This window comes from Hydra viridissima, unplaced genomic scaffold (genome assembly GCF_058129835.1).
Source record: "Hydra viridissima isolate aposymbiotic clone 2 unplaced genomic scaffold, HvirCarnegie_v1 scaffold_15, whole genome shotgun sequence".
Taxonomy (NCBI): Eukaryota; Metazoa; Cnidaria; class Hydrozoa; order Anthoathecata; family Hydridae; genus Hydra; species Hydra viridissima.
Genome location: NW_028324314.1, coordinates 4,986,923 through 5,012,570, shown reverse-complemented (window position 1 = coordinate 5,012,570; position 25,648 = coordinate 4,986,923). Strand labels below are relative to the sequence as shown.

Genomic DNA, 25,648 nt, shown 5'->3' with positions numbered 1-25,648 from the left:
AAGTTCTGGCCTTCATAAGCGGAAAGTGATTATTTTTTGGTAGTTGCTCATTAGCAATATATATATATTTCAAATGTATATTTTTTACAAATAATATTTTAAGATAATGCTTTTAAATTTACTGACCATTATGAAATTTTACATTTTTTAACTATGTTTATAGTTATGTTTGTAATTATTTATCTTTTTTAACATAATAGCATTTGCATAATGGCATTCAAAACTTTTAGCAATAAAATGATTATGAATAAAATATTGATATGAATAAAAAATTCTATTAAATTTTATCTTTTTTATTTGGTTTTGTTTACAAACGAAATACCAACAATGTATATAGCGATCAATTTACAATGCAAATATATACAATGAACGGTGTTTTGAAATATTTGGCTATTTACAAATCTAGGAATAAACAAAAAAAATCTTTCGAAGAAGACCCTATGGATTTTGAATGCTTTTTTAAAGTTCAAAATGTTTGAAATCCATGATTTGTTTGAAATCCAAGATTGCTTGTTTTCCAACAGCTTGAAATATACACTGAAACTGAATTGATCGGATTCGCAATCAGTCGAATTATTTTATTTCTTCTCATCCTATTTAATCTTGAGCACACAGAGTCACTATCAGAGGTTTTCCTCGCAGCTTTGATAAACGGATGATTCAGTAGATCATCTGCGGACGGTCGACTTCTGGGATCTCTAAATTAAAAAATCAATGTCGTTTTTTTCACTGGATAATTCTTTATGGTAATTTTTATCTTTATGAAAAACTTTTGTTGTTTACAAATTTGTTTTACAGAATTAAAAAGATTTGTTTTATAAGGAAGACCTTTTAAAACATTGAACGAGAAAATCTTTCAACAGAGGAGACATGTTTTCAGGAATATCTGGTTCCTTCCTTCCTGAGCCTATATTATAAAGGGCTGACATCGGCTCCATCCAGCTGAATGGGGGCGCAGTTGTATACATTTCAATTACAGTACAGCCGAGACTCCTGAAATAGTTTAAAATTGTATTACAAAAATTGTAAATAGTAAGAAGAATAACACTTAATAGCAAAAGGAATAACACAAAGAATAAAAGAAATTTCACTAGAGTTTAATTTAGGCGAAGAAACAGGAAAAAAAACATTTCTAAATATTTTGTCAAAAGCAATCAAAATCAAAGAAGATACATTTTACACTGTTTTGTATTTTTTTGTGTAACGTTTTATTTGAAACCATTTTTTGTTGTTGTTTAATAATTTTTCTCAAGGCATTTTTTTTACATTAAAAAGAAAATAACATTGTCAAACAAAAGTTGGAACATTTACAGTCCATCGATGTCCATTCGTCGCCGTTTTATACGATAGTTTTATACGATAGTTTTAATAGATAAATCTCTTAGTATTTTACTGTTTTTAATAGATAAATCTTAGTATTTGCAAAATTACATTAATAATACTTTTAGTCGATGCCGATGAACGTATTTAACTATTGTGAAAAACCTAGGATACACTTTTATCAGAAGAAGAACATTTTATAAATTTTTTTTATCGCAACATTTATTTTATTCATTTTTTTATCAGAACATTTATTTCTTAAACTTTTTTATCAGAAACTATTTATTTTATAAGACTGATAACTTTTATGAAGCAGCCTGATGGGGCATTTTTACTAAACTGTCCGTTTGTCCTTACTAAAGTAAGAAATTTTAAAATCAAATTATTTTTTGAGTAACGCTGACCAAATATCAGCTCTTCTACCATATCCTTTTTTACACGGGGTTGCTTTAATGACTTCTGGAGCCATCCAATACGGACTTCCAATTACAGTTTTTAGATTGCTGGATAATGTACTGCATCTCTAAAGATAAAAAAGTTATAAATTTATAAATTAAAATCTTCAACAGTTTATGGAGTAAATCGATATCGCTTTTACATTATTATCGATTTTTTTATGAACCGGTTTAAAAAAACTATAATCAATGCCTCAATCTTCATTGATAGCCCAAAATCAGCAAGTTTAATGGTTGTTTGTTTTGCATCAAGTAAGATATTTGCTCCTTTTATATCTCGATGTATGACCATATTTTTATGGAGATACGATAAACCTTCTAAAATTTGATGGGTATACAGCCGCAATCGAGCCTCACACAAGCCGCCAGCACTTTGGACGAGATCCCGCATACTTCCCTATAATCAAAGTGTAGTTTATTTTATTCATCTTTTTTGTTAGAGATATTGTCGTTATAAAATTTGTTGCAATAAAAAGACTGCAGCTTAAAGAGTTTCTCCTTGAAACTATGTTATCATGAACTACGTCATCGTTAATCAAATACTAATGTTAACTTACTCCAGGAAGGTACTCCATGAAAATAAACATAGAAGAGTAGTTGGATTTCTCGAATCCATAGTATCTTAAAATATTCACATGATTTAAGTTACTTAAGACTCCGATCTCATTGTCAAGCTCTTCTATTTGCTAAATAGAAATATATCTTTAAAAGTTGAATTAAAAATGTTTAACAAATTTTACACTTATTTCTTTTTCAAACATTACACTCTTGCAAATTTTAAAGAAATTTTGATTTTTAAAACTTCAGCCTTTTGCATTTATACGGGGGGAAGGAAAGATGCGGGGTAGTGGTGAAGTTACTTTCATGGTTTCATTGAATAGTGTAAAATGATTCACGTAGTTCTATTAGGTTGTAGTAATGACAGTTGTAGTAATATGTAGCAGTTTTAGTAATTTAATTCCTGCTATAGAAACAGAATAAAAACAAAGTACCTTATGAACAACATTAAGTCCTTGTTCATAACGTGTGTAAATTCTCTTAACAGCAAGCTCTTTACCATTCCCCTTGTTTTTACCAAGGTAAACCTAAATTAGAGGTGTAATCAATTACGCATAAAAACATATATATTTATGAAAAATAGTCCATCATTTTTATGCAACTTGAGAGAGAATTGTAATTACCTGACCAAATGCACCGCAACCGAGCAACTTCCCAAGTTCCCATTTACGAGGTATATCATGATGTTTATTCTTTATATTCTGTAGGAAGTTTGTTTAAGATTCATAAATATTAAAGAGCACTGCGTAGCAAAAACAAAAATAAATGAAAGAGAAGTTGATGTTAATATACAAATATCAGCCCAAAAATTTATACTAAATTTCTTTTAATAAGACTTATACTAAATTTCGTTCAATAAGACTTACACTAAACTTTGTCTAATAAGACTTAGGGGTTGTTATACAATTTTTCTACCTTTCAGCTATAAGATCCTAATTTATTTTGACTTTTTGATGCTTAGGATACTCATACCATTATATATTTAGGACTGCTTCATTTGTTTGATCGACGAAAATAACAGTACTTATCATTTTTTGCCAAAATCAATTTTTTGGAATTTAATTCATGTATGGTCAGTGGAGTAAAAATTCAAAGTATAGAAAAGTGCCTAAAATTAAACATGAGAACATTTTAAAATTGCAATGTCAACAATGCCCAACTTTATTCTTTTTTAAAATAGATTTTTTCCCGTAAAAATTTTAATTTCTAAAAATGTCCCATAATAACTTTCCTATGCTGTCTAACTTACCTTGGGTGTATAATTAACGAAGATTGTCTTAAAAGGTATCATAATTTACAACACCCATAAAGTACTGAGTAGCACTAGTAAGTAAGGACGAACTTTGTTATCAAATAGATCAAATAAAATCTTATATTGAGATCTGTATGTGATATTGATTTTATATATATATATATATATATATATATATATATATATATATATATAAACGTAAACATAAGAATTTCCATTGAATATGATAAGAGAGCTGTCATTATTGTCGCACTTCGTGACGGAAGAACACCTAAGAAAATTATCGAGTTCCTATAGCTACAAAAGAGCATGGTTTACTAAGTAAAGAAGGTTTAAGACGCTCCTGAGACGTTTAAAACCTCACACAAAAATATGCCCTTCGCTGCGATTTAAGGCCTTAATTGCTGTGATGTAAGGCCTGGGTTATGAAGAATTTTTTCATTCGACTAGCCACCTAAATTGTTGTCCCCTAGCTAACCAGACAGCAACCCGCTCGACTATTACATGATGGAAGTAGTTGAGGCAGAGGTCAACCATGCCAGCTACTTTTTTTTTTATTACCATAAATTTTTGTATTACCATAAATGTAGTCAAGATAACTGCTGTTGACGAGATGAGTCATATGATCAAGAACACATTAAGACCGGTGGCGAATAAAGATCCTGTTTAAAAACCGTCATAACTGCTGAGAATGGTCATGTTGAGCTATGGGTAAACTTTGTTTTACATGTTTGAAAATATAAATAAAGTAAGTATTTGTTTTATAAAATGATGTTTTGTTTCGTATTGTATTTGTTCTAATTTACCGGCGCCACCCTGCAAATGAGATGAACTCGTAGTGATTTACGTCATTAAGCAAAACTTATTGAAAACTGTTAGCAAATCTTTAAATATTACTAAAAATAACATTATAAACGTAACGCACACTATAATGTTACTGATCTTCACTTTAAAAGTAATCAAAATCATGAGTAATTTTATGTAAGTAATTAATAATGATAAATAATAATTAATAATAATTAATCATAAATAATGTTAACCAAACTAATCTTACCATTTAAGCCAATTTTCGTTGTCTTTTTTTTTTCTTCAAAAAATTGAGTTTTACCTTGCGAGCGGCTTGAAGCATTGCAACAATATCCCAACTATCTCCAGAAATGGCAATATCTTCAGCGATACGCCCTCCCTAAAATTTTACCAAGACTAGATTAAAATTTTGTTTCATGTTGTTGTTAAAATTTAAATATTTTAATAACAGAACACCTTTGTTTTGAAATCAAGATCCGCTCCATAATTTAGCAAAAGCTGAAGTACTTGCTTGTGACCATACTTAATTGATAAATGTAGAGAGGTATACTGGTTCTAAAAACAAAGTTCATTTCACTCTCTCTGGAGAAGATGATTAAACCCCATGAGTTTATCTGCAATTGAACTGACCTTGTCTACAGAGTTGATGTTGCAATTTCCATCATTCAACAAAGAGTGGACCAACTCAGGTTTGTTATAAATAGTTGCCCAATGCAGGGGGGTGCATCCACACTAAGTATAGCTTATTGTTATGATAATGAGTTGTGGCACCAAGGAAACAAAATTTAAAATTCAATTTAAAAGCAAAGATGAGAAAAAAAAGAAAAAAGTAGCTGGAAAAACCTCATCCTTAGCGTTGATGTTGGCACCGTATTGTAATAGTTGCTTTACTAGCCCAATATCGTTTTCCTTTACTGCGTCTATCAAAGCTTGGCTTAAGGTTGTTCGTAGTATATCTTTCCTCTCTTTGGTCTTAATTTGAAAGATATTTAAAACGATTTAAAAAAATAAACCTTTTTTTGAATATTTGAAAATGACAGCGAAATTGGTAATTTTAACACAGGTTTACAACTGAAATAAACGCCAAAAACATTCACTTTGAAATAAAACCTTTAAATAACTACCCTTGGGCTGTATATTGAAACAAAGTCTTCGTCTAACTTGCTGATTCTATCCATGTCAAAGTCAGATATAGAAGAGCATAAAGCCTTACTTTAATTGGAAAAATTGTCACGCTTTAAAAACTATACAAACAAATTACAAAAATATTTTACCCAATAAAAAAGGAAAGGAACTCCCTAAGGACTTTTAATTGGAGTAATAAAAAAATTTTAAATAGAAAAAATTTGTTAAATTTTATTTGTAAGAATTCTTTCATAAAAATTTACTTTTTTAAAAAATAACCTCAATGGTTTTTTGTAAACCATTTTTATTAATCTAAGATCTATTTTGTTACTGTATTATTTGTTTGCATTATTAGTTGTGATAGCAATTAGCTATGATGGATATAAATGAATGGCGATGATCATAAAATGAGCAGAATTGCTATGAGTTAATTAAAATGGTTATGTGTTAGATAATTTGATGAATCAATTATTAGTTTCAATTAGTTAATCGCAATACTTAAAGGGTAACGCACAGGGTAGTGATTTGTCGTTTACAGGTTAGTCTTTCAACTCATATAACTTGAGAATTTTTAATGAAAAGATTTCAGTAGAAGCAGTGGTAAGTTTTCAAAATAGAAAGATGTAGGCATAACAGATGTCTTGAATTGTATAGAAAATTTTAGTTCAATTAGAGACCATATTAAATCATGTAGATGAGACCTGAGAAGTTTCATATTTTTAATATAGTTTTATTGAAAGTTAATTTTCTTACATGCAAAAATTTTACCTATGAAATATTTTATTCCAGAAGTAAACTAGTTTTTCTTTATTAGTAACTTTAAATAATATGGCCGTTCATTTTTCATTGCTAAAACATGGCCATATGAGAATGAATTATCCTACCTTTAGGGAGGTCAAACAAAAGTAAATATAAAAAACAAGTAAATATAAAAAAATCATTAAATAACAAAGAGATTTATAGTATATAAAAAAAACCTATTTGTCGTATCCTTATTTACAAGTAAAAAAAAAAACAAAAAAACTTAAGTAATTAAACTTTGTAAACAACTTTCATGCACACCGTTAGAACAACTTTCCTGGTAATGTTGATAATTACGCTGGTCAACAAAAGAAAAAGAAAAAAAGTTTGTTTTCTATGATTTTTTTTGTTTTAATCTAAATTTTTACTTTAAAATAAAATTGTGTAATCAAACAAGCCATGGGTTCCTCATATTGTATGCCAGAAATGGGTTGTATGTCTACGGCTATGGTCCGTCTTCTGCACAACGACCTCAATTAAAATCTTGACGCAGTGTGCTACCCATGGCCGCCGAGAGGGGGGGTGGACGGGGAAGATTCCCGGGGCCCCGTGTGTACAAAAAAATTTTTTTAAATAATTCTCAAAAGATTTAAATAGTTTTGACTTTTAAAAGATTTAATTAACTTTTATTTTTAATTTTCAATGACCAGAGCACGCTTCTTTTGGTCCTGGGTATATAATTGATCATAATGTGGGCCTCTTAAGAAAACTTCCCCGGGGCTCGAAATTTCTCTCGGCTACTATGTATGGTGCTACCCAGCACATCTAAATCCTCTGATAATCTAAATCTCTGTGAACCTGCACAAAATACTTTAGTTGAATACTCTGATCCAGACTACAAATGTAGCCTTTCAGAACCTCAACCATTTAATCATATAGAACTAAATGACTTAGTTAGAGATCTGAACTTACCGAAAGAAGCGTCTGGAAATTTAGCATATTGAATAAAATTTAGAATAAAATTTGTTTATTTCAGAAACCAATATCACTTTCTATCGTACCCGAGAAAAGAATCTGCTACTGTATTTTTCTCAAGAGAAGGATTTTTTTGTAACGAGGTTAGTGGTATTTTGTAACAGATGGGTTTAAAAAACTACCACCAAGTGATTGGAGCCTTTTTGTAGACTCAAGTTTAAAGTCTATTTCGCTTCAAAACGGTAACAAGTACGGATCTATTCCTATTGCACATTCTACAGCTTAAAAGAAAAAAAAACAGATGTTTCTAAGGTCATGGAAAAAATCAATTATCAAGACCACAACTTGGTCATTTGTGTTGCTTTGAAAATGATTGACTTTCTTCTAGGTCAACAAGGAGAGTAAACAAAGTTCCCTGGTTTTATTTGTCTCTGGGACAGTTGTGACAAGCAAGACCATTGATCACAAAACGTTTAGCCAGTGCGGGAAGAGCTGAAAGTCGGTTCAAAAAAAATGTTACAAACTTTATTTAGCCGAGACCGCATCATACTCATTTAACCGAGACTGGAATTACAAGCCGGTTTTTTTTATGGATCACAGATTAAACCTTTCATGCACCAATTATTTTTCCACAACTAACATAACTCATAAAAAATCATCTACAAAATGACAGCGGTGCTATGAAATGTTAAAGTAGACTTTTTCTACAGCCTTTTTCAACTCTCATTTTTAAAATAATAGTGTTTTCAATCGGTTAGAATGCACCATTTGAATTGGGGAAGCTTAGATTAATTTGTTGTTATATAACAACCCAGCGCATGAAAGGGTTAAGCAACTCCTGAAAGATCCTTATTTTGTCAAATAAATGACTGAATTCGAATCAATGGCTGAAGCCGAATCCAAAGCTTAGAACTCATTTGTTTTGGTTATGAGTAATTTCCTGGATGACAAAAAAATCTGAGGACCATGTAAGAGCTTGTTAGAGTTTAAAATGAAGGCACCAAATCATAGTCAGTCAGAGCTAATTATGTTGGTTGAACTATCGTAGAGCTTTTCAGTACCGTGCGCTATACACGTTTTTTTTTTTTTTTATAAGAAACTTTTTTTTATAAGAAACTTGTGTATTAGAAGCCTCAAAATCTGAAGAAACTATTCGTACTATTATTTTTCGATAAGAAACTTATTTTTACAAAGAGTTCAGGGACGAATCTGAAGATTTTATTACATTGAATGATGTTGATGAAATTCAAATAATTTTAGTTGACTGTAAAACATTTTAGCTTACTTGTAAACATGTTTCCAAATTGCATTTTATGTACTTTTTCTCTCTTTTGATCTTGAGAAACTTTTAGTAATAGAGTGGTACAGAATCAATAAAACTACACACAAAAGTTTTGCATTAAACCTCTATTGTTCCCCCAAATGTAAGTTTTTTGACTTTTCTTATGTGATATTCGGAAAATAAAAATTCCACGCATGTTTTCTTTTCAGTTTAAAAATATATCTTTTCTCCCAACAAAATTTTAGAAACAAAATAGAGCTGCATTGTCGGGGAATCGAACCCCGGTCTCCCGCGTGGCAGGCGAGAATTCTACCACTGAACCAACAATGCATACATGAATCATGATTACAAAATATATAAATTGTAAATTTAATATTAAACAAAGCAAATATTTTGTCTCGATCAACAGATTTTTGCATGATACTATGTAACAACATGACTAATCCACTTTTTGTTTTTTAAACTAGTTAAGCATGTACTTTGTCGGCTAAACTCCTATTCGACATCTTCTATCGAAGAATTAGGAACTGAAAAGTAAAAATTAATTCTTAATTTTTTCGTAGGTAAGTTTTTCGTAGGTAAGTATTTTCCTTTACATATTGGTATGAAATGAGTTTTTTAAGAAAACCAAGCTCGTTTTAAATTCGTTTCTAACCCAAAATCTGCTGTGCTAGTTTGCCTTTACGTAGTTTAGTAACTGAAAGTTTTGTCACTAGCAGACAGGTTATTTGCACTGTGTGCATATATTTGACAAACAATTTCCACTAACAGGTTTCTTACAGCTTGCACATACTGTTGATATGAGTTTATGTTTGCAGTCTGTTTTGATCTGACATCTCAAACGCGTTGATGATTGTAAACTGATTTAAGAAATATTTGATTCTCTTAGCTGTTCAAATAAAGTGTAAAGAAACTTTTGTCTATAATTTTTTTGTTCTATTAGCTTTCTTAAAAATGATCCATTTACTCCGTTCAAGTCCAAAACAGCGGCCAACGTCTGCACGCAGATTTTGTTCACATTTGTCGACACATTGAATCTAACATATCAACTCCACATTTATTTGGATTGCAGCAAAAAATCTCCTCTGACTTTTTCTTCCCATCACTTTGTTTAGCAGCTTTATGAAGAGTTGATGATAAATAACGGTTTTCTTCTTTGTGTGATTCTTCTTCTGCAAAGAAGAAGAAATCGAGTACGTGGCAAAGTTGCTTTAAAAGCTTTGTGGCCATATTTTTCAGATAGGAGTTTTACATGAAAATTTCTTGTATTCATACATCCTCGAGGATCCTAGACAGCACACGACTCTGGGCCAGAATTCCGGCGAATCTTCGCACGCCATTTTGTCTATGTTAGTAAAAGGCCAGTACTGACGCGAGTCAGGCAAGCTTCTGGCGAGTAGTTGTATGCCACTGCGACAGCATTTGTTATTGGGCTAACACTTGCCCGATTGTGGTGGCTACAGAGTTTTGGCCGAATGTCGTTTTGCCATAATCATTACGTCTTTGACTGTTTTCTGCGTTTTTCATAATGATTTTTTCATAATGATTTTTTCATAATGATTTTAGAAGCGAAACCAAAGGTTTACAAGATATATTTTCGCAAATTTCTTGCGTTTATGGTAGTTTTTTATTGTGCTACTATTACAATACGTATAGTTAAAATAATTGTTGTAATAGCAAACGTACGTTTGCTATTACAACAAATTATGTTGATGTTTTTGTAAAAACATCAATAAATATGGTGCAATTAGAATTGCATTTGCTACAACCTAACTCTTACAGTAGCAATTTCTACTGTATAAGGTTTGGATGCAGTATAATATAAATAATGTAAATTTCACTTATTTTAGCACACATCATTACAGTAATTTCGTATAAAGGTTTTTACGTTAAACAGCTTGAAAACATTCATGCAAGATATTGATTTAATAATAAAACAGAAATGGTGAAAAGAAAAGGCTATTTAAAGGTTAGAAGATAAATCAAAAGTTTTAATCACAATAACTATAAGATAATCAAGTTTATAAATAAACAATTTTTTAAATTATAATATTTAAATACATTCAATATATATATGCATATATATATATAATTATTTAGTTAAGATTAGTTTTAAACTATTTTTAAGTGACCTTGATTGTATCTTCATTTGTACTATATTTATTAAATTATTTTGTAAAAGGTCACTCTCCTCATTTTAGCAATTCAATATATATATATACACACACAACACACACACACTCACACATACACACCCTAACATTTACTTTAAATATACAATCTTGGATGAAAATTGTCAAATTGAAAGTGCTTGGTATTTTACTAAAAGGAAAAGTAATGCAATCATTGGCAAAAAATCTCAATTGATTAAGTAACAGAATAAAGTATCGCATTGAAAAACTGGATTGTAAACCGGCCTTTCTCTATCAGAGCTGGTTATCCTGCCCTTTTTTTCCACGGACTCTTCATTTTTGAACCTAAAAAGGCTCTACGATAAAAACCATAAAAACTATAAAAAAAAAAGAAACATTTTTATTTAATGCTTTGTTTTATGAAGCTTGTTGTGCCTCTATCCACCTTATGCGATTGTGTCAGTTCTCTTGCGATTGTGTCAGTTGTGTCAGTTTATTTTTTATGAACCAACAATTTTAAAAGTTGTTTTAGTTTTTTTTGAATTCTTAAAATATGGCAACTTTGCAGTTTTGAAATTAAAGTTAAAGCTTGGATCTTCACCAAGTGACCCAGTATCTAAGATAGGAAATAGAAAGATAGGAAAATATTTAAGGTAGAGACCCAATATCTAAGATTGGACCCAGTATCTGAGGGGAGAGATACTGGGTCCAATCTTAGATATTAGTGGTGTTGCCAAATGAAATTACATCGCTTAGTGGTGTTGCCAAATAAAATTCCCTATGTAAACACACTTTTAAAAATGCCTTTGTATGTTATTTTATTTTAATAAATGTATTTCAAAAATGAATCAAGCGGCAAATTTAACATATTACAAAATGAACTTTTAGGGTCTGGTCCTGTAAAATATTCCATTAGGTCACTATTTTATAGTGAATACTTTAATATAATAGCAAATATAAATATTTGTTAATACAGCGCTCAACTTGAACTATAAATATTTCCAAACGATGCTTTGGATTAACGACATCGTTGCATAACACCATACAATTATGTGAACTGTTATTTACAATGTAATACCAAGACCACGTAGAATTCTAAAGTTTGGTAAAGAATGATAATTAAATTACATGATGCCATCATGGATTCAGCAATTTACACATACTACTTTTGTTGCTGGATATCATATTAAAGCGACTAACAACCTTATAATAATTTACTGATTTTTTCTGAATTTTTATATTTTTATCTTATCATTTTGATTAGTATTTAGGAATAGGAGTTAAGGTTAGTTTTAGTCGAACTAAAATTAGTCAACTGAGAATTTAATCTAATTAAATTTAGTCGACTAACTTTTTAGTCAAACTAAAATTAGTTGAATAAAACAAGATTTAGTTGGACTACAAAGTTAGTTGTCTAATATTAGTTGCGCTAAAATGTCAGTCGACTAATCTTAGTTAAACTAAATTGTTAGTCGACTAAATTTAGTTAGACTAAAAAGTTAGCCAATTATATTTAGTTTGACTGAAATGTTAGTCGACTAAATTTAGCTAAGCTAAAAAGTTAGTCTACTAATTTTAAGTACGGTTTTTTCAGTTAAGTTAGTTACAATTTTTAGTTTTGGTCACAACACTTTTAATATTTCAAGAGATTGATAAGATATATGTAATAACAAGAGATAAAGTAATCTAGCAAATAAAACGAGCTTTTCCATCTTTCAAATTTAGTGAAGAGGTTTCAGTCATGGCGTTCTCTATTACAGGCCTATTCATCACACAACCAGATTTTTTTGCGAGGGCCTACTTTTTTACGCCAAAAAAGAAATAACTTTAACAAAAATTAATTTTTAAAAACTAAAACGTATTTTAAATGTATAACCTATTAATTTTTTTTTTATATGAAATAAAAAAAAAAGGAATTACCTAAAGTAATGAAAAAAGTAGATAAAATGCATTGAAAAATTTTTTAGTTTAAAACTTAACGTTTATATAATTATAATTTCACCCATATTAGAATTTACTGTCTGAAACAACAAAATTGATATTTTCTTACAATGATTTGAAAATGGTAACCAAACAAAAAACATAAGTTGAATTTTGTTTAAAAATAGAAAAAAAAGCACTACAACTAAATGAAACTTTTATAAACTATTGTAATATTTTTACAACCATATCATTTAACGCAGGTTCTTTGCCAGATCTTTGTGTGACAGTAGCACATAATTTTTTTTAAAAAAAATGTTGCTCCCTAGATTATTATCATAAAAAAATGATGCTCAGTACACGGTCGTTCAAACTCTCTTAATAAGAGACAGGTTATTGTGCGCAAGCGCAATTGGATTATGAAAATTTTAGAACTTTCAAAATGGCTACGGACCTTCGTAACAGAATGAATATTTCTAAAATATATTTGTATATATAAACATGATAAAACAAGTTTATCTTTTAACACAATAGATATAAGCCAAAATTTTATCTATTAGCCATTTATGTATATATATATATATATATATATATATATATATATATATATATATATATATATATATATATATATATATATATATAGGCTAATCACATAATACAGTGAAAAATGTTGAAAGTGTTAAAGAAAAAACTAACCACTCTGTTTACAGCACATTTTTAATCTAATTTGAACAAAATTTCAACTCAAGGAAGCTTCAAGCTAATTTTAAAAAATTAAATCTTTAGAGTTGATCAGTAAAAAATTGCCAAACAGCTGAAAACATTGCATCAATATATGTCCTTGATCCTAAAACAGCACACAAATTTTTATTGTAATAGTAAACAATAAAGAAACCAAATATGAATACAAAGCAAAAGTAAATAAACCTGCAAGAGTAAGGAGTGAGAAGAGAAGTAATTAAAATTAAAAAAAAAAAAAAACACATGAAAAACTTAACAATTCTTGCTATTGGTTTGCCTAAGCAAACGAGTAGCAATCAAACCCAATTCAGAAGGTAAAAAGTATCAAAATGTAAAAGAAAAAATGTATGTATGTAATGTAATGTATGTATGTAATGTATCTGTGTGTACATATATATCTGTGTGGGTGTTTATATGTTTATTTACAAGAAGAAAAAATGGAGTGCTAAGATCTGATAAAAGTGTTAAATGCTATAAAAACTCATCTAAATTTTAAAAAAATAATTACTTTATTTCTACGCTCAGAAAATTAGATTATGTGTTTTTAAAAGTGTGAACAAATCAGCATATTCAAGAATGTTAATTTATTTCGAAAAGCGCAACTTTAAACTTTTTGATATAATCTTTATCTTATTTGAATCATTATCTTATGCAACTGAGATATGCTTATTATGATTTCAGTTTTAAAAAGAGTTTAAAATGTTGATTTATATGGAAACATATATAAGTGATCAGTCAACTAAATAAAAAAATTCGTTGCTATGGACCGTAGCCATTATTAAAATTTGACTATTTTTAAAGTTACTACTGCGCTTGCGTATAATAACTTGTCGCTTATGAACGACCGTGAGTATCATACAATTATATTTTTCCATATCCAATAAATAGCATTCTGATATTATCATAAAAAAATTATTTAAAAAATTTCTGCAGACATGATCTTTAATTATTTGAAAAATCATGAAATAAAAGAATGTCCGTTGGCAAGAATTATTTTTGATCCACCACAATCCAAAAAATTTAAAAAATTGACCATATTTCTAATATTAGAATGTTGTTTGATCTAAAAGTTCAAATTCACTTCTTTCTTCATAATTTCGTGTAACATCGTGCCAGCATTTTGAACAAGTGACATTTTAACATCTTTAGTAATAGAAGATTTCAGATCTTGCAAGTTATCAAGAACTTCACAACTGTCTTCAGACAATTTACATTGGCATTATGCACAATGATGATCACATTAAAATTGTCAAAAGTAAAGATGCATGTTTGATAAGTAATTTTTCAATGTTGAAAATCAAGCATGATGAAGTATACTACTCTTTTTCCTGGTGATTTCCATGGTGATTATGGTAATTTCCATGGTAATGTAAATTAACAAAGAAGAATATAATTTTGAGTAGTGTTAAGTAAATGTCTACATAAATCTACCATGTCATAACAAGTTTGATGTGTATAAGTTGCAGTATCTTTAGAAAGCTGTTTAAAACATTTACCTTGTGAACCTGCCATTTTACGAGCCATACCACAAAATCATTCTCATACGATTATATAATGCTCTTGATGATGAAAAATATACAAAAGAGCATTTAACTATGTCTGATGTATAAATTAAATCTCTAATTATTTTTGGTCCCATAACTGAAATACGTTGCATAACTTCTTCTTTTTTATTGTCTATTTTTATGGAACTTAAAAACCAAAGTATCTTATGAAAGTTAGACAAATTGTCAACAGTTATCATTCGATTGACTGTTAAAAACTAGAGACACTTAACCCGAATTTGAAATGTTTCAAAGCTAAGATTTTCATCTCACTCATCATTTAATGTATTTCTAATGCTTAAAACTTAAACTTCTTATGGAAGCCACTTAAAAATCTTATGATACGATTCTTTGAGTTGGATTAGCAGTCGGAATCTAAGATAAGGATACTCCCAGCCTAACAGATGGAACATTTTTAATCGACGTTTTCCTCCACGTACTGTAATTGTTTCAAAATTTGGAGGCCAGTGTAACTCACAGATAACAGTATTATTGGTAACAACTAAATTAGAAATTGGACTTTTATCCATTTTTCACGCTCAACACTATCACTTGGAAATCGATACAGATTTTTTATAAGCTTCACTCGATATACCTTTTTTTTTTCATTTTAATAATTAGTATCACAAGCATACACACAACATTTCTTGGTATGATATAAGGATTTAATCTGAAATTTAAAAAAATATTATTTGCTTTAAATTAATTCTAAAAATCCACGTTTAAATTAAATAGGTTTATTTACATTATATGTAACAATAATTTACAATATATCATATTCAACATTATATTTTCACCTTTAAAAGCTAAAAGTATGAAGGTGGAGAAATAATTCTTTACAACGGTAAAAAATAGGCCCCCACAAAAAATTCCGGTTGCACGATGAATAGGCAGTAGAGAACGCCATGGGTTTGAGCGGAACATGGAACAGAGAAGTATGTTCATTCATCTGGCGTAGGTTCAAATTCAAATGACCAGAAAAGTGGACATGGAATAAACTAATACTCAGCAAGCGATATCAAGCAATTATGTTAAACGCATATTCGTTTTTTTGTCTTTCTTAGCCAATCAAGGCGAAAATCAGTAAAACTATTTTGGCAAAAAAAAATGAAACAGCAGTCTATTGAAATGGTTCATTCTTAATAAACTGCTATTTCATTTAATTTTCAAAAATCAATTCAGAATGATAGGAAAATATAAATATTATGAAAAAATTTCATTTTTAAATTGTATACAATTAAATAGCTTAATAAATAATTCAGGTAAATATTCATAAAGTTCACCGTCTTTATACAACTATAAATAAGAAAATATTAACTAAAATATTAATTTGTCGAACATTTTATAAAATATAATCCCACTATAAGATAATTGACTGCTAAAAAACGGCAACGAACCGCCAGGTAGAATTGGAAAAAACTGATTTTTTAAATTCAATTTCTTTCCAAAAATACAAAAAATAGTGAAAGAACTTTTTTCTTATAAAGATTTCAAATCGAATTTTCTCTTTTAAATTTGTAAGAAAGCTACAACAGAAAAACAGATTAGGTTGCGGCTTTAAAATGCATACAATACAATATTTCTTTTATCATTATATGTAAAGTTAAACTAACTTAGCATGCTCGCAATCGCGCGCAGCTAATACAATATACATATGACTTGACGGTTCTGCACACACGCACAACAGATCTTACTCATTATAAAAATATTCAACGTTTTAAAAGTTGAAATCATATATATGGCATCAAAACGTCAAAACAGATTCGAACTTAAAACTCTTTAACAAAAAAAATCCTTCGGTTATTTTCCAACATATTAAAAAATAAACCTAGATATTTGATTTACTTAAATAATGGTATAAAAAGCCTACGAAAATATTGCATACCTAAGCAAAAACTAAGCTAATCACTTCATTTTCATCTTAGACGCCCATTTAGATTTATCTTACCAATCTCAGATTTCGGATCCGGTGATTTTGAACTCCAAGTAGTTCCTGAACATATTTCGATGCCTCCGCATGTTTTAAACTGTTTATCGTTTAAAGAGCACACGGCTATAAGTTCCCAATGGTTTAGAATATTTTTATCGATCCAACTGTCTAACTCAAAGCTCGTACTTGTAGCTTTCTCGCTAAATTCTTTCACGCGTTCTAACGTATTGTTCGCCTCTCGATCAAACTCTATAACAAAATCGTTTGAGTAAAGCCCCGCAGGAGGTCCATTATTAGTAGCAATCACATCTTCTAGTTGCGCCGATTTGCCATCAAAAAAGGCTTGCGGTATCACAAGAAATTTCACTTCTCCTAAAACATCGTCATCGTTATACATGATCTTTACCACCCATGTCCCAGGTCTAAGAGGCTTATTAAATGTTGGCTTATGAAACGAAATCACCCAATTCTTTTCCACTTTCATTTGGTACATACCTAACAAATAAAATAGTTAAGTTTTATAACATTGGAAAAGAAAGTTACAATAAGCGATAGATTTTATTGTGCATTTCTTCATTATGTGTCCTTTTCTAACTTTCATTTAAATTTACATCACATCATAATTTATATCATATTCATATCAGATTTTTATTCTTTCTTAAGAATAATTACCCTCATTTATATAATTTACAGAGGGTAATTATTCTCAAGAGAGAATAAAAATCGTAAAACTTAAGATAATGTACACACCAGCAATAACATTCAAAGGATCTTGCCAAACAATTCGAACATGGAATTCCTCACCATGTACCCACCGATGCACAAGCGTGGGATTGTCATCTGGACCTATCATACCAGCTATATTACGAAAGATGCGCTCTTTTTGATCCCAAGACGTCCCAATCTAAACAAGTTTTTTTAATTAAAATTCAATTGCATCAAGAAAATGAAGACAAGAGATATCAGATTGATAAAGAAAATTTTAGTTCAACTTACACTAAGTCCTTTTAACCTATTAGCTGGTTCAGTTCGATTTCCATTAAAGAGAATCATTGTGTTTTTAGGCTTGAAGAATGCCTCTAATGACATGAAATCTCTTTTAATAGCACTTGATGCAACTTTAATATCAAATATTGTCAAGACACCCTCAAAGTTATCATTCAAATTATACAAGGTAGCTTCTTTTGGTTTCCAAATGGGTGTATAGCGACATTGACTCAATTCAGACAAAGATTTTGAAGCAATTCGTGCAAATGATTGTAAAAAGGTCATTGGAATATCAAATTTTGAGACTTTATCAATTTTTTCATCATACAAACTTTCCCAATAAGAATTTAAACCTTTATAATCATGCTGCAGTTCTCCATACAACCATTGGTCAAGCAAATTGATGATTTCTTGATTAATGATTGGCTCAAACTTTCGTGCAAAATGATTCAATGTTTGACTCTAAATTTAACGTCATGTAACTAACTAACATAAAGTCATATAAAAAGATAGATACAAACATAAAAAGATTTTTTTAAATGGTAAAATCAAGATGGTGCGTTCTTACTTTGATGTGAAAATATGATAAAAAATATATATATAAAAAGTACTTTTAGCCTGACAAAATCTTCTGTTTTAAAATTATTAGGAGAACAACCACACCAGTCAACAATGTGTTTATATTGACAACGACAACCAAGTTTGCGCTTCCAATTTGTTAAACGAAGATTTCCTTTTGCATAAGTTTCACAGTGAGGACTGTTTCTCAGCACAGAATGGAAAAAAGACTAAAAAAAACATTTTAAAATGAGGAAAAATACTACTGCTGCCATTTTACCTTTGCTTTGACAAATGCTATACGTACAGAAAAAAAATATGTGCAAAAAAAAAAAAAAAAAAAAAAAAAAAGATTTTGGTTTGTCCCTTGAGAGTCAGATTTAGTAAGAAAAAAATATTATAGAATTAAATTATAGAGATATACTATTTTAAAACTCGTAAAATTCTAAATCCATATTTTTTCCTTATCTCAATATTACCTACTGTTATTTTATAAGTTAAAAAACTTTTTGTATTTTATAAAATAAATAAGTAATATTGAGATTAGTAAATGTGTATATATTTTTACAGCATTCAAAAATATTTTTGATAGAATAAATTAATCCTGAGAACTTGGATACTGTAGGCACATAAAAAGCTTTTTGATGAACACATTTCAGTTAACTTTTAATACTATCTCTATAACTGTGTCTCACTTACTAACATTTTGCTCTCAAGGGATGAGTTGTGCTTCCAAACTTCAAATGTAAAGAAACTAAAACAACTAAAGCTATGCCCTCAAAAACCTATTTTTGTATTAGTAATTTATCATAACCTGCATTTTAACCATTTCAAAATTTTAAAATCAGATACAAAGACTTTATGCCAGTACTAAGACAACTTAATCATTTTTATTCTACACATGCAAATGTATGCTCATTTACAATGAAAATTTTAACTAAAAATCTACATAAAACCTAAAAAATCTACATAAAACCTAAAAAATCTACATAAAACCTAAAAAATCTACATAAAACCTAAAAAATCTACATAAAACCTAAAAATCTACATAAAACCTAAAAAATCTACATAAAACCTAAAAAATCTACATAAAACCTTAAAAGACCAGATTATCAAGAAATCAATAAAAACTTTTAAAAACTTCTTCAAAGTTTTTCTATTGGAAGAAAACTCTTTTTATGAAGATATTAATAAAAAATTACTTTTGTCCTCATTAAGAGTTGCATTTTTTTTAAAGTAAGAAAATGAAGCTATATATAAATAAGTTTCAAAAATTATACATCAAAGACTCCCTTGAAAATTATGTACAAGCAAAAAAAAACATCAAACTTAATGCCCTACTAGAAAAGACTGCAATCCAATTAAAGTACTATGCATTTATTTTTTTTAGATCAAACTTTTTTTTTTGATTTTTTAATAGACAGACTTTAGTTGCAATAGATTAGCAATCACTTAGGAGGGGCAAAGCATTTTTACAGTCCATTTTACAAGTTCTTTGAGTCAACCCTAATCTTCATGCAACCAATAAAACTTCAACTCTTGAACATTTGCATATCAATTAAAAAGATTTTGGACTGAAGAACATAATATGTTTGTGAAACTAAAGACCTATCTAAAAAAAAATTATTAATACAAATGTAATAACTAATAATGAATACTTGGAAGAGTTGGAAAAACTAGAAGTTAAGGCAAAATAAAGCAGAAAGAAAAAGGCAAAAACATCAATCTGCAGAAATAGGTAATCATATAAATAATTAAACATATAAACTCATTCATGACAAAGTAGTGATGGGCAATTAATTAACTAAGAGCATGCATAAAGGTTGTTCCAATTCTGATTTATGATTTTAATTGTATAAATAAATTTTATTTGTGTATTTTATATGGTTAACATAATTTCAATTTTGCTTTAAAACCTGAAGATGCATAAGCAAAAAAATGCTTTTTTTTTTAAACAGAAATGATCTCTCAAGAATTTTCAGATGTTTGATTTCCTTTAGCTCTAGTTGGTTAGAAATCAATCCTTTTTTGCTATTTTTATAGAAGGCAACGCTAGGCATAATGTCTAAAATGCTTAGTTACCAACTCTTAATAAAACTAATTGAGAAAAGAACTTTTAAAATGCCATAACACTTAGGAGACTTGACCATAACTTAATTTCAAAATATACTTAAAAGTTTTCACAATCGAATTTTTAGAAACTTTCCTTTACCTAAAAAGATTTTGCATTAAATTTTTATAAACTATTTTTATCTCTTGTGGACTAAATTGAGTCTTAACTTCAGCCATTTTAAATAAAATCCTGTTGATTTCCCTAAACATTACTAAAACTTACAAATAGAAATAAACTTCTTCTCTCTGCATATTCTAAAATCTAAGTAAGTGGAAGAGGTGTCTTATCATCTTTCTTCAGGATTCTTTTGACTTAATTAATCAATAAAAATTCAAACAGATTTATTTTTTTAACTTATTAAACTAAAAACTATATTTTTCCTATAATTTACATTTAATTATCTAATCATCTAATTAGTTTTTATCTATTTACATTTAAAGAAATATTCTAAAAACATCTACTTTAATTTTTATCTTTATTTTATTCAGTATTTTCTAATGATGTTTAAAATAAAACAGTCTTGTTTTTTTTTTGCTTTTTTTTTAAAAAAAACAAACAAACAAACAAACAAACAAACAAAAAAACCAACCAACCAATATATTTTTTTTAAGTAAAATTTTTGATTTAAATAGATTATTGTATAATTAACAATTTTTAAATGCTAAATAGACACATGCAATTTACATATACACACATACTTGAGCAATCAAAACAAAATTTGCAAACAAACATAATAAGAGTTTCTACCATGTTTTAAAATAAATCATAAATTTTTTTAAAAGTTCTTAGAAATTTTTGTAGAAAAAAAAAAATTATTGAAATCTGATTACTGGAATTCAAAGTAGACATCATAAAAATTTGCCATCTGTAAGTTTAGTTTTTAGGATTTTCTTAAAATGTTACAACTTGAATTTTCAAGGTTTCAGATCCTTTTTTCTAAGATATTATAAGCCATAATCTCTTATTGTGTACATTGGTTTCTATTGAAAACATCAAGGTGAGTACATACATTCATTAAACCTAAGTGTATATATTAGTTACATTTTATGTAATAGTACCTTACAATTACAGACTTAATGAAACTAAAAGCAAACCTCTCCCAAGACAGCCTTTCTGTCTGTACAATTGCCACAAAACTAAAAATACCAAGATCTACTGTACATGATGCAATCATGTGATAAAAAGAAGTGAATTTTAATAGGAACAAAACTAAAAATTGGAAGACCTTGCATAACATTGAAAGTTGAAGACAAGTGAATTATTTTGCTTTGAATCAAAATAAATTTCAATTCTGGACAAAGAAAAATTTATTTCCTCCTGACTGTAAAAAGAAGACTCTGAGAAAATGTTCTTTACAATTGAGTTACAACAAAAAAATGTCTTTAAAAAAACTGACTACAATTGGCTAAGTAACATAAAAATTGAAGTATTTAAGACTTTAAAAAAGTGCTGTGGATAGATGGAGTCCAAATTTAAGATCTTCAGTACCAGAAGATAGAATGTGTGATGCTTACTGCATGAAAAAATGGTGTCAGACTGTATAGCTCCTATCTTTAAAAATGGAACTGTTATAGTCTGGGGAGCTTTCTCATTTAATGTTGTTTCTCAATTAAACATGGAAAAGAAAACTTTGTGATGGAGTTTTTCATGCCAAAGGATATCAGAAAATTCTTCACCTACAGGAGCTCCCACAGAAAAAAATACACACACATGTGCATTTGTTTTACTGGAGATTGACTTTTCATTTTTAATTGTAGTAAATTATTTTCATCAAAATAAACAGTGAATTTTAACAATAAATATTCTACATATTAAATATTTTTATTTTAATAAAAATTGTCAAATTATGATTAAATATTACCTAGTTTTTCAAAACAATCAAATAAAAACATGGATTAAAAAGTATTTAAATAATTTTTCTAATATTTAAGTAACTTTAAACTTCTTCCTTTAAATAACTTAATTTGTCTAATTTGATCCATTTTTATCTTATTCAATCTTTTAGTTTATTACTAAAACTAAATTTACTAATAAATTTATCAATCAATAAATTAGTTGCTGTATAATAAAAAGAAATTCAGTATGGGCCTGGTTTGAGGAAAAGCTTTCAAAGTAAAAAGAATCTAGAGCTAAATGCAAAAACATAATCACATCCATTTATTCAGTAAAAAAAATCATTTTAAGTTTTGACCCCATAAGAATAACTTAGAAAATCTTTACTATACAATCAATTAAGTTGATTACATTTAAAAAATGTAAAATAGTCCAGTCTTAGTATTTGAAACTTGCTTTAAATTTTATACAAACAAATTTGAATAACAAATGCTGATAATAAAAATTTTAACAAGAATGAATTTTACAGTGCATGTAAAACAAAAATTGTGACAATGATGCTTAAGAATATCATTTTGAAGTAAATATTTTACCTCTGCTGGAAGAAGAGCATAACGATAAAAATGCTTTAAACCTTCCACTAATGTATCTTTACTGAAAGTAACATAGTTTACAAATTTTCTGTTTAAAGCTATCCAATCACTTCCTCCATCAAAATCAATAGAATCTGGAAGTTTTCTTTCTCCTAGCCGCCACATGTGCTCATCACACTCAAGAAAAGTTCTTGAAATACCTTGCTTACGAATAAATCTATATTTAAAAAAATAAAAATCATCAAATCATCATTCAATACAATGATGGTAATAAAATGCCTAAGAAAGGTTAAACGATCTTATGATCATGTGAACAAATGATCAATGAACATCAACTAAAAACAGTTTACTTTTTAAGTTTTCTTCAACAAAAGGTTTAGGCAAAAAAACTATCATCTACAAATTTACAGCAATACACATTATGTTTTTAAAGTTAAAAGCACTGTTGGGGTTTATTTGAATTGACTGACAATTCTAGTGAACTTATTTGCAAAAAAATTCCTCACTTACTTTTCAACTGCTCCACCATGTGGCTTTAGAAAATTCTCATCGCGATGTGCCCGTAAAAAAGAACATAATTTTTCATCTGTTCTACATTAAAAAAAAATGATACTTCTAAAAACAGTATGATACTTCTAAAAATAGTATGATTTCTACTATTGATACATTAACAATAAATGTTTAGGATTTTGTATAAAAAAGCATAATATATATAAACAAGGTAGTCAGAAGATAACGTACTGTACAGGATAGTCAGAAGCACTTAAATTAATAAAAAAGTCCCATTTCCATTCCTTGATCTTCAGAGTATCCTCCATCATTTTGAGTAACATTGACAACAAACTTGCACCACCCCAAATGGTAGCCATTCTCCATGGTGCTACAGCTACATTTTTAAATTGTGATGCAAGCTTTTTAACTTGTTGATGAAGGTAATCTGATCTCTTAAAAAAAATGTTTCTATTAACAAATGGATCTTACAATAAAGTAAACAACTTTATCTTAGTTTTTATCTATTGATAAACAAAAAACAAAAAAACAACTTACTGAGTCTACATGAAAATAAAAATAGTGATTTGTGTGAAACAAAGCTTTAAATAATCGCTGAACTTGCCGAAATGCACGACCATGAACAACCATTGCATACATAATACGTATTGGAGGACCAACTTCTTCCTTTGGCTCCACACTATGTGCAGGCCTTCCTTTTGAACGATCCACTGGACAAAGTCGTGTAATATTAGTCCAGTATAGGTTCTCATCCTCAGCTAAACATGCAATAGTATTTATTTCATTTCGACAACTTTCTGTTTTAGCTCGCTTAATTGCAGATAATGCATCTTTATGCTTTACAACACATTTGCCACCAGTTGACTTTTCTTGTAAACTTCTAGATTCCGTTATTTCTTCATCTACTATCTAGTAACATAAAATTTATGTTGTCACTATTACTTTACATGTATAAATAAAAAGTAAAAATAAAAATTTTTTTTATACTGATATACTAACTGCATTTGATTGAATTTCTTAAGCTTTTCCCTAATACAAGGAGAATTACTATGGTTTTCCTTAATACAAAGAGAACTACTATGCTTTTCCCTAGTATAAGGAGAGCTACTATGCTTTTCCCTAATACAAAGAGAACTATTATGCTTTTCCCTAATACAAGGAGAACTACTATGCTTTTCCCTAATACAAGGAGAATTACTATGGGTTTTCTTAATAAATGGAGAATTAGACTTTAAAACCAAATAAGATCTTTAGATGCTTTCTGGATTACAAAAGTAACTTGATCGCTTGGAAAACCTTTGTACAAAAATGAAAAGAAAAAAAGAAAAGTTGCCAATTCTTAAACTGTTATTTTTTTTTTTTTAAAGCATAATTAAACACAGGAAATACCCTATGCATTCACTATGAATACTATTTTCTACTAAGATATGGATTATTATTTAGACTTTGCTAACACTTTTGTTTTTGAACCTATTTAATTGCAAAAATTGAAAAATTGAAAAAATTAAAAAAGTTTAAAAAAGAAAATTTACTTATTCATTATACCGTCCAGGCATTTCTAAGATAAAAATGTTAGATTATTTACAAAGCTAACAAAACTAACAAGCAATCGCAAAAATAGAAAACATGATTGTTAACAAGAAAACAGGCTAACCTTGTGGAATTGCTGTTTTTCTGTGTCATCATTAAAATCTGTTTCATCGAATGTATACTGACTTTTTCTGGTCCTTTCGTCTAAGGCGGAAGTATAATTTGAGGAGAAAAGGTAAATTGTTAAAACTTGCACAATGGCTATTAACAGAGCAATCGATAAAATTATTTTAACAAAACTTAATCGTATAGCCATGATTTATTTGCTATTTCAAAAAAGTAGACTAAGTTCTAATGTATTATACGAGCGACGTGTTTTATTAGAAAAGGTGATTCCCCTTGGTTAAACGGATTTTAGTTTTAGGAAGTTTAACAAACGAAATTCATTAAATAGAAACACAGAAGCATTGATTATATATATATATTTTTTTTAAAAAAAAAAAGACATTCATAACTCACATAAAAAATACAAATGATTGTTAGAGTGTTACTTTAAACTAACATAATATTTGTTTAAACGGCTATTATTTGCCTGGTTATTGATAAAACAGATCTTCTTTTTGGTTTTTTGGGTAAGGCATATCTCTCTAAAGCTATTTCTTAAAGGCAATACAACAAAATCTTCAAAAGTTTATATTTAACACAAAATTTATTTATTTAACAAAAATTTACCTTTTTT

The 25,648-nt window shown here is 28.7% G+C and overlaps 2 protein-coding genes and 1 non-coding gene across 3 annotated transcripts; all 3 read right to left on the bottom strand.

Annotated features, from left to right (window-relative positions):
• Positions 1-306: 306 nt before the first annotated feature.
• LOC149878324 (mitogen-activated protein kinase kinase kinase 3-like) lies at positions 307-5,579 on the bottom strand. The gene is made up of 12 exons (XM_090073010.1): positions 5,517-5,579; positions 5,236-5,364; positions 5,023-5,124; positions 4,849-4,947; positions 4,694-4,771; positions 2,957-3,034; positions 2,768-2,860; positions 2,333-2,461; positions 1,969-2,172; positions 1,725-1,843; positions 829-993; positions 307-698 (listed from the first exon to the last, which is right to left on the bottom strand). Exons 1-12 carry the CDS (start codon positions 5,568-5,570, stop codon positions 467-469), a joined length of 1,482 nt encoding a protein of 493 aa, XP_089929136.1. The 5' UTR covers positions 5,571-5,579; the 3' UTR covers positions 307-466.
• A 3,195-nt stretch (positions 5,580-8,774) lies between these two features.
• Positions 8,775-8,845, bottom strand: Trnag-gcc (transfer RNA glycine (anticodon GCC)). The gene has a single exon. It is a non-coding gene; the product is annotated as a tRNA-Gly (tRNA).
• Positions 8,846-16,714: 7,869 nt separating this feature from the next.
• On the bottom strand, positions 16,715-25,262 carry LOC149878323 (xylosyltransferase 1-like). The gene is made up of 9 exons (XM_090073158.1): positions 25,034-25,262; positions 23,917-24,288; positions 23,611-23,813; positions 23,380-23,460; positions 22,870-23,086; positions 18,384-18,560; positions 17,782-18,234; positions 17,536-17,689; positions 16,715-17,280 (listed from the first exon to the last, which is right to left on the bottom strand). The coding sequence occupies exons 1-9, from the start codon at positions 25,223-25,225 to the stop codon at positions 16,772-16,774; spliced, it is 2,358 nt and encodes a 785-aa protein (XP_089929284.1). The 5' UTR covers positions 25,226-25,262; the 3' UTR covers positions 16,715-16,771.
• Between the last annotated feature and the right edge of the window lie 386 nt (positions 25,263-25,648).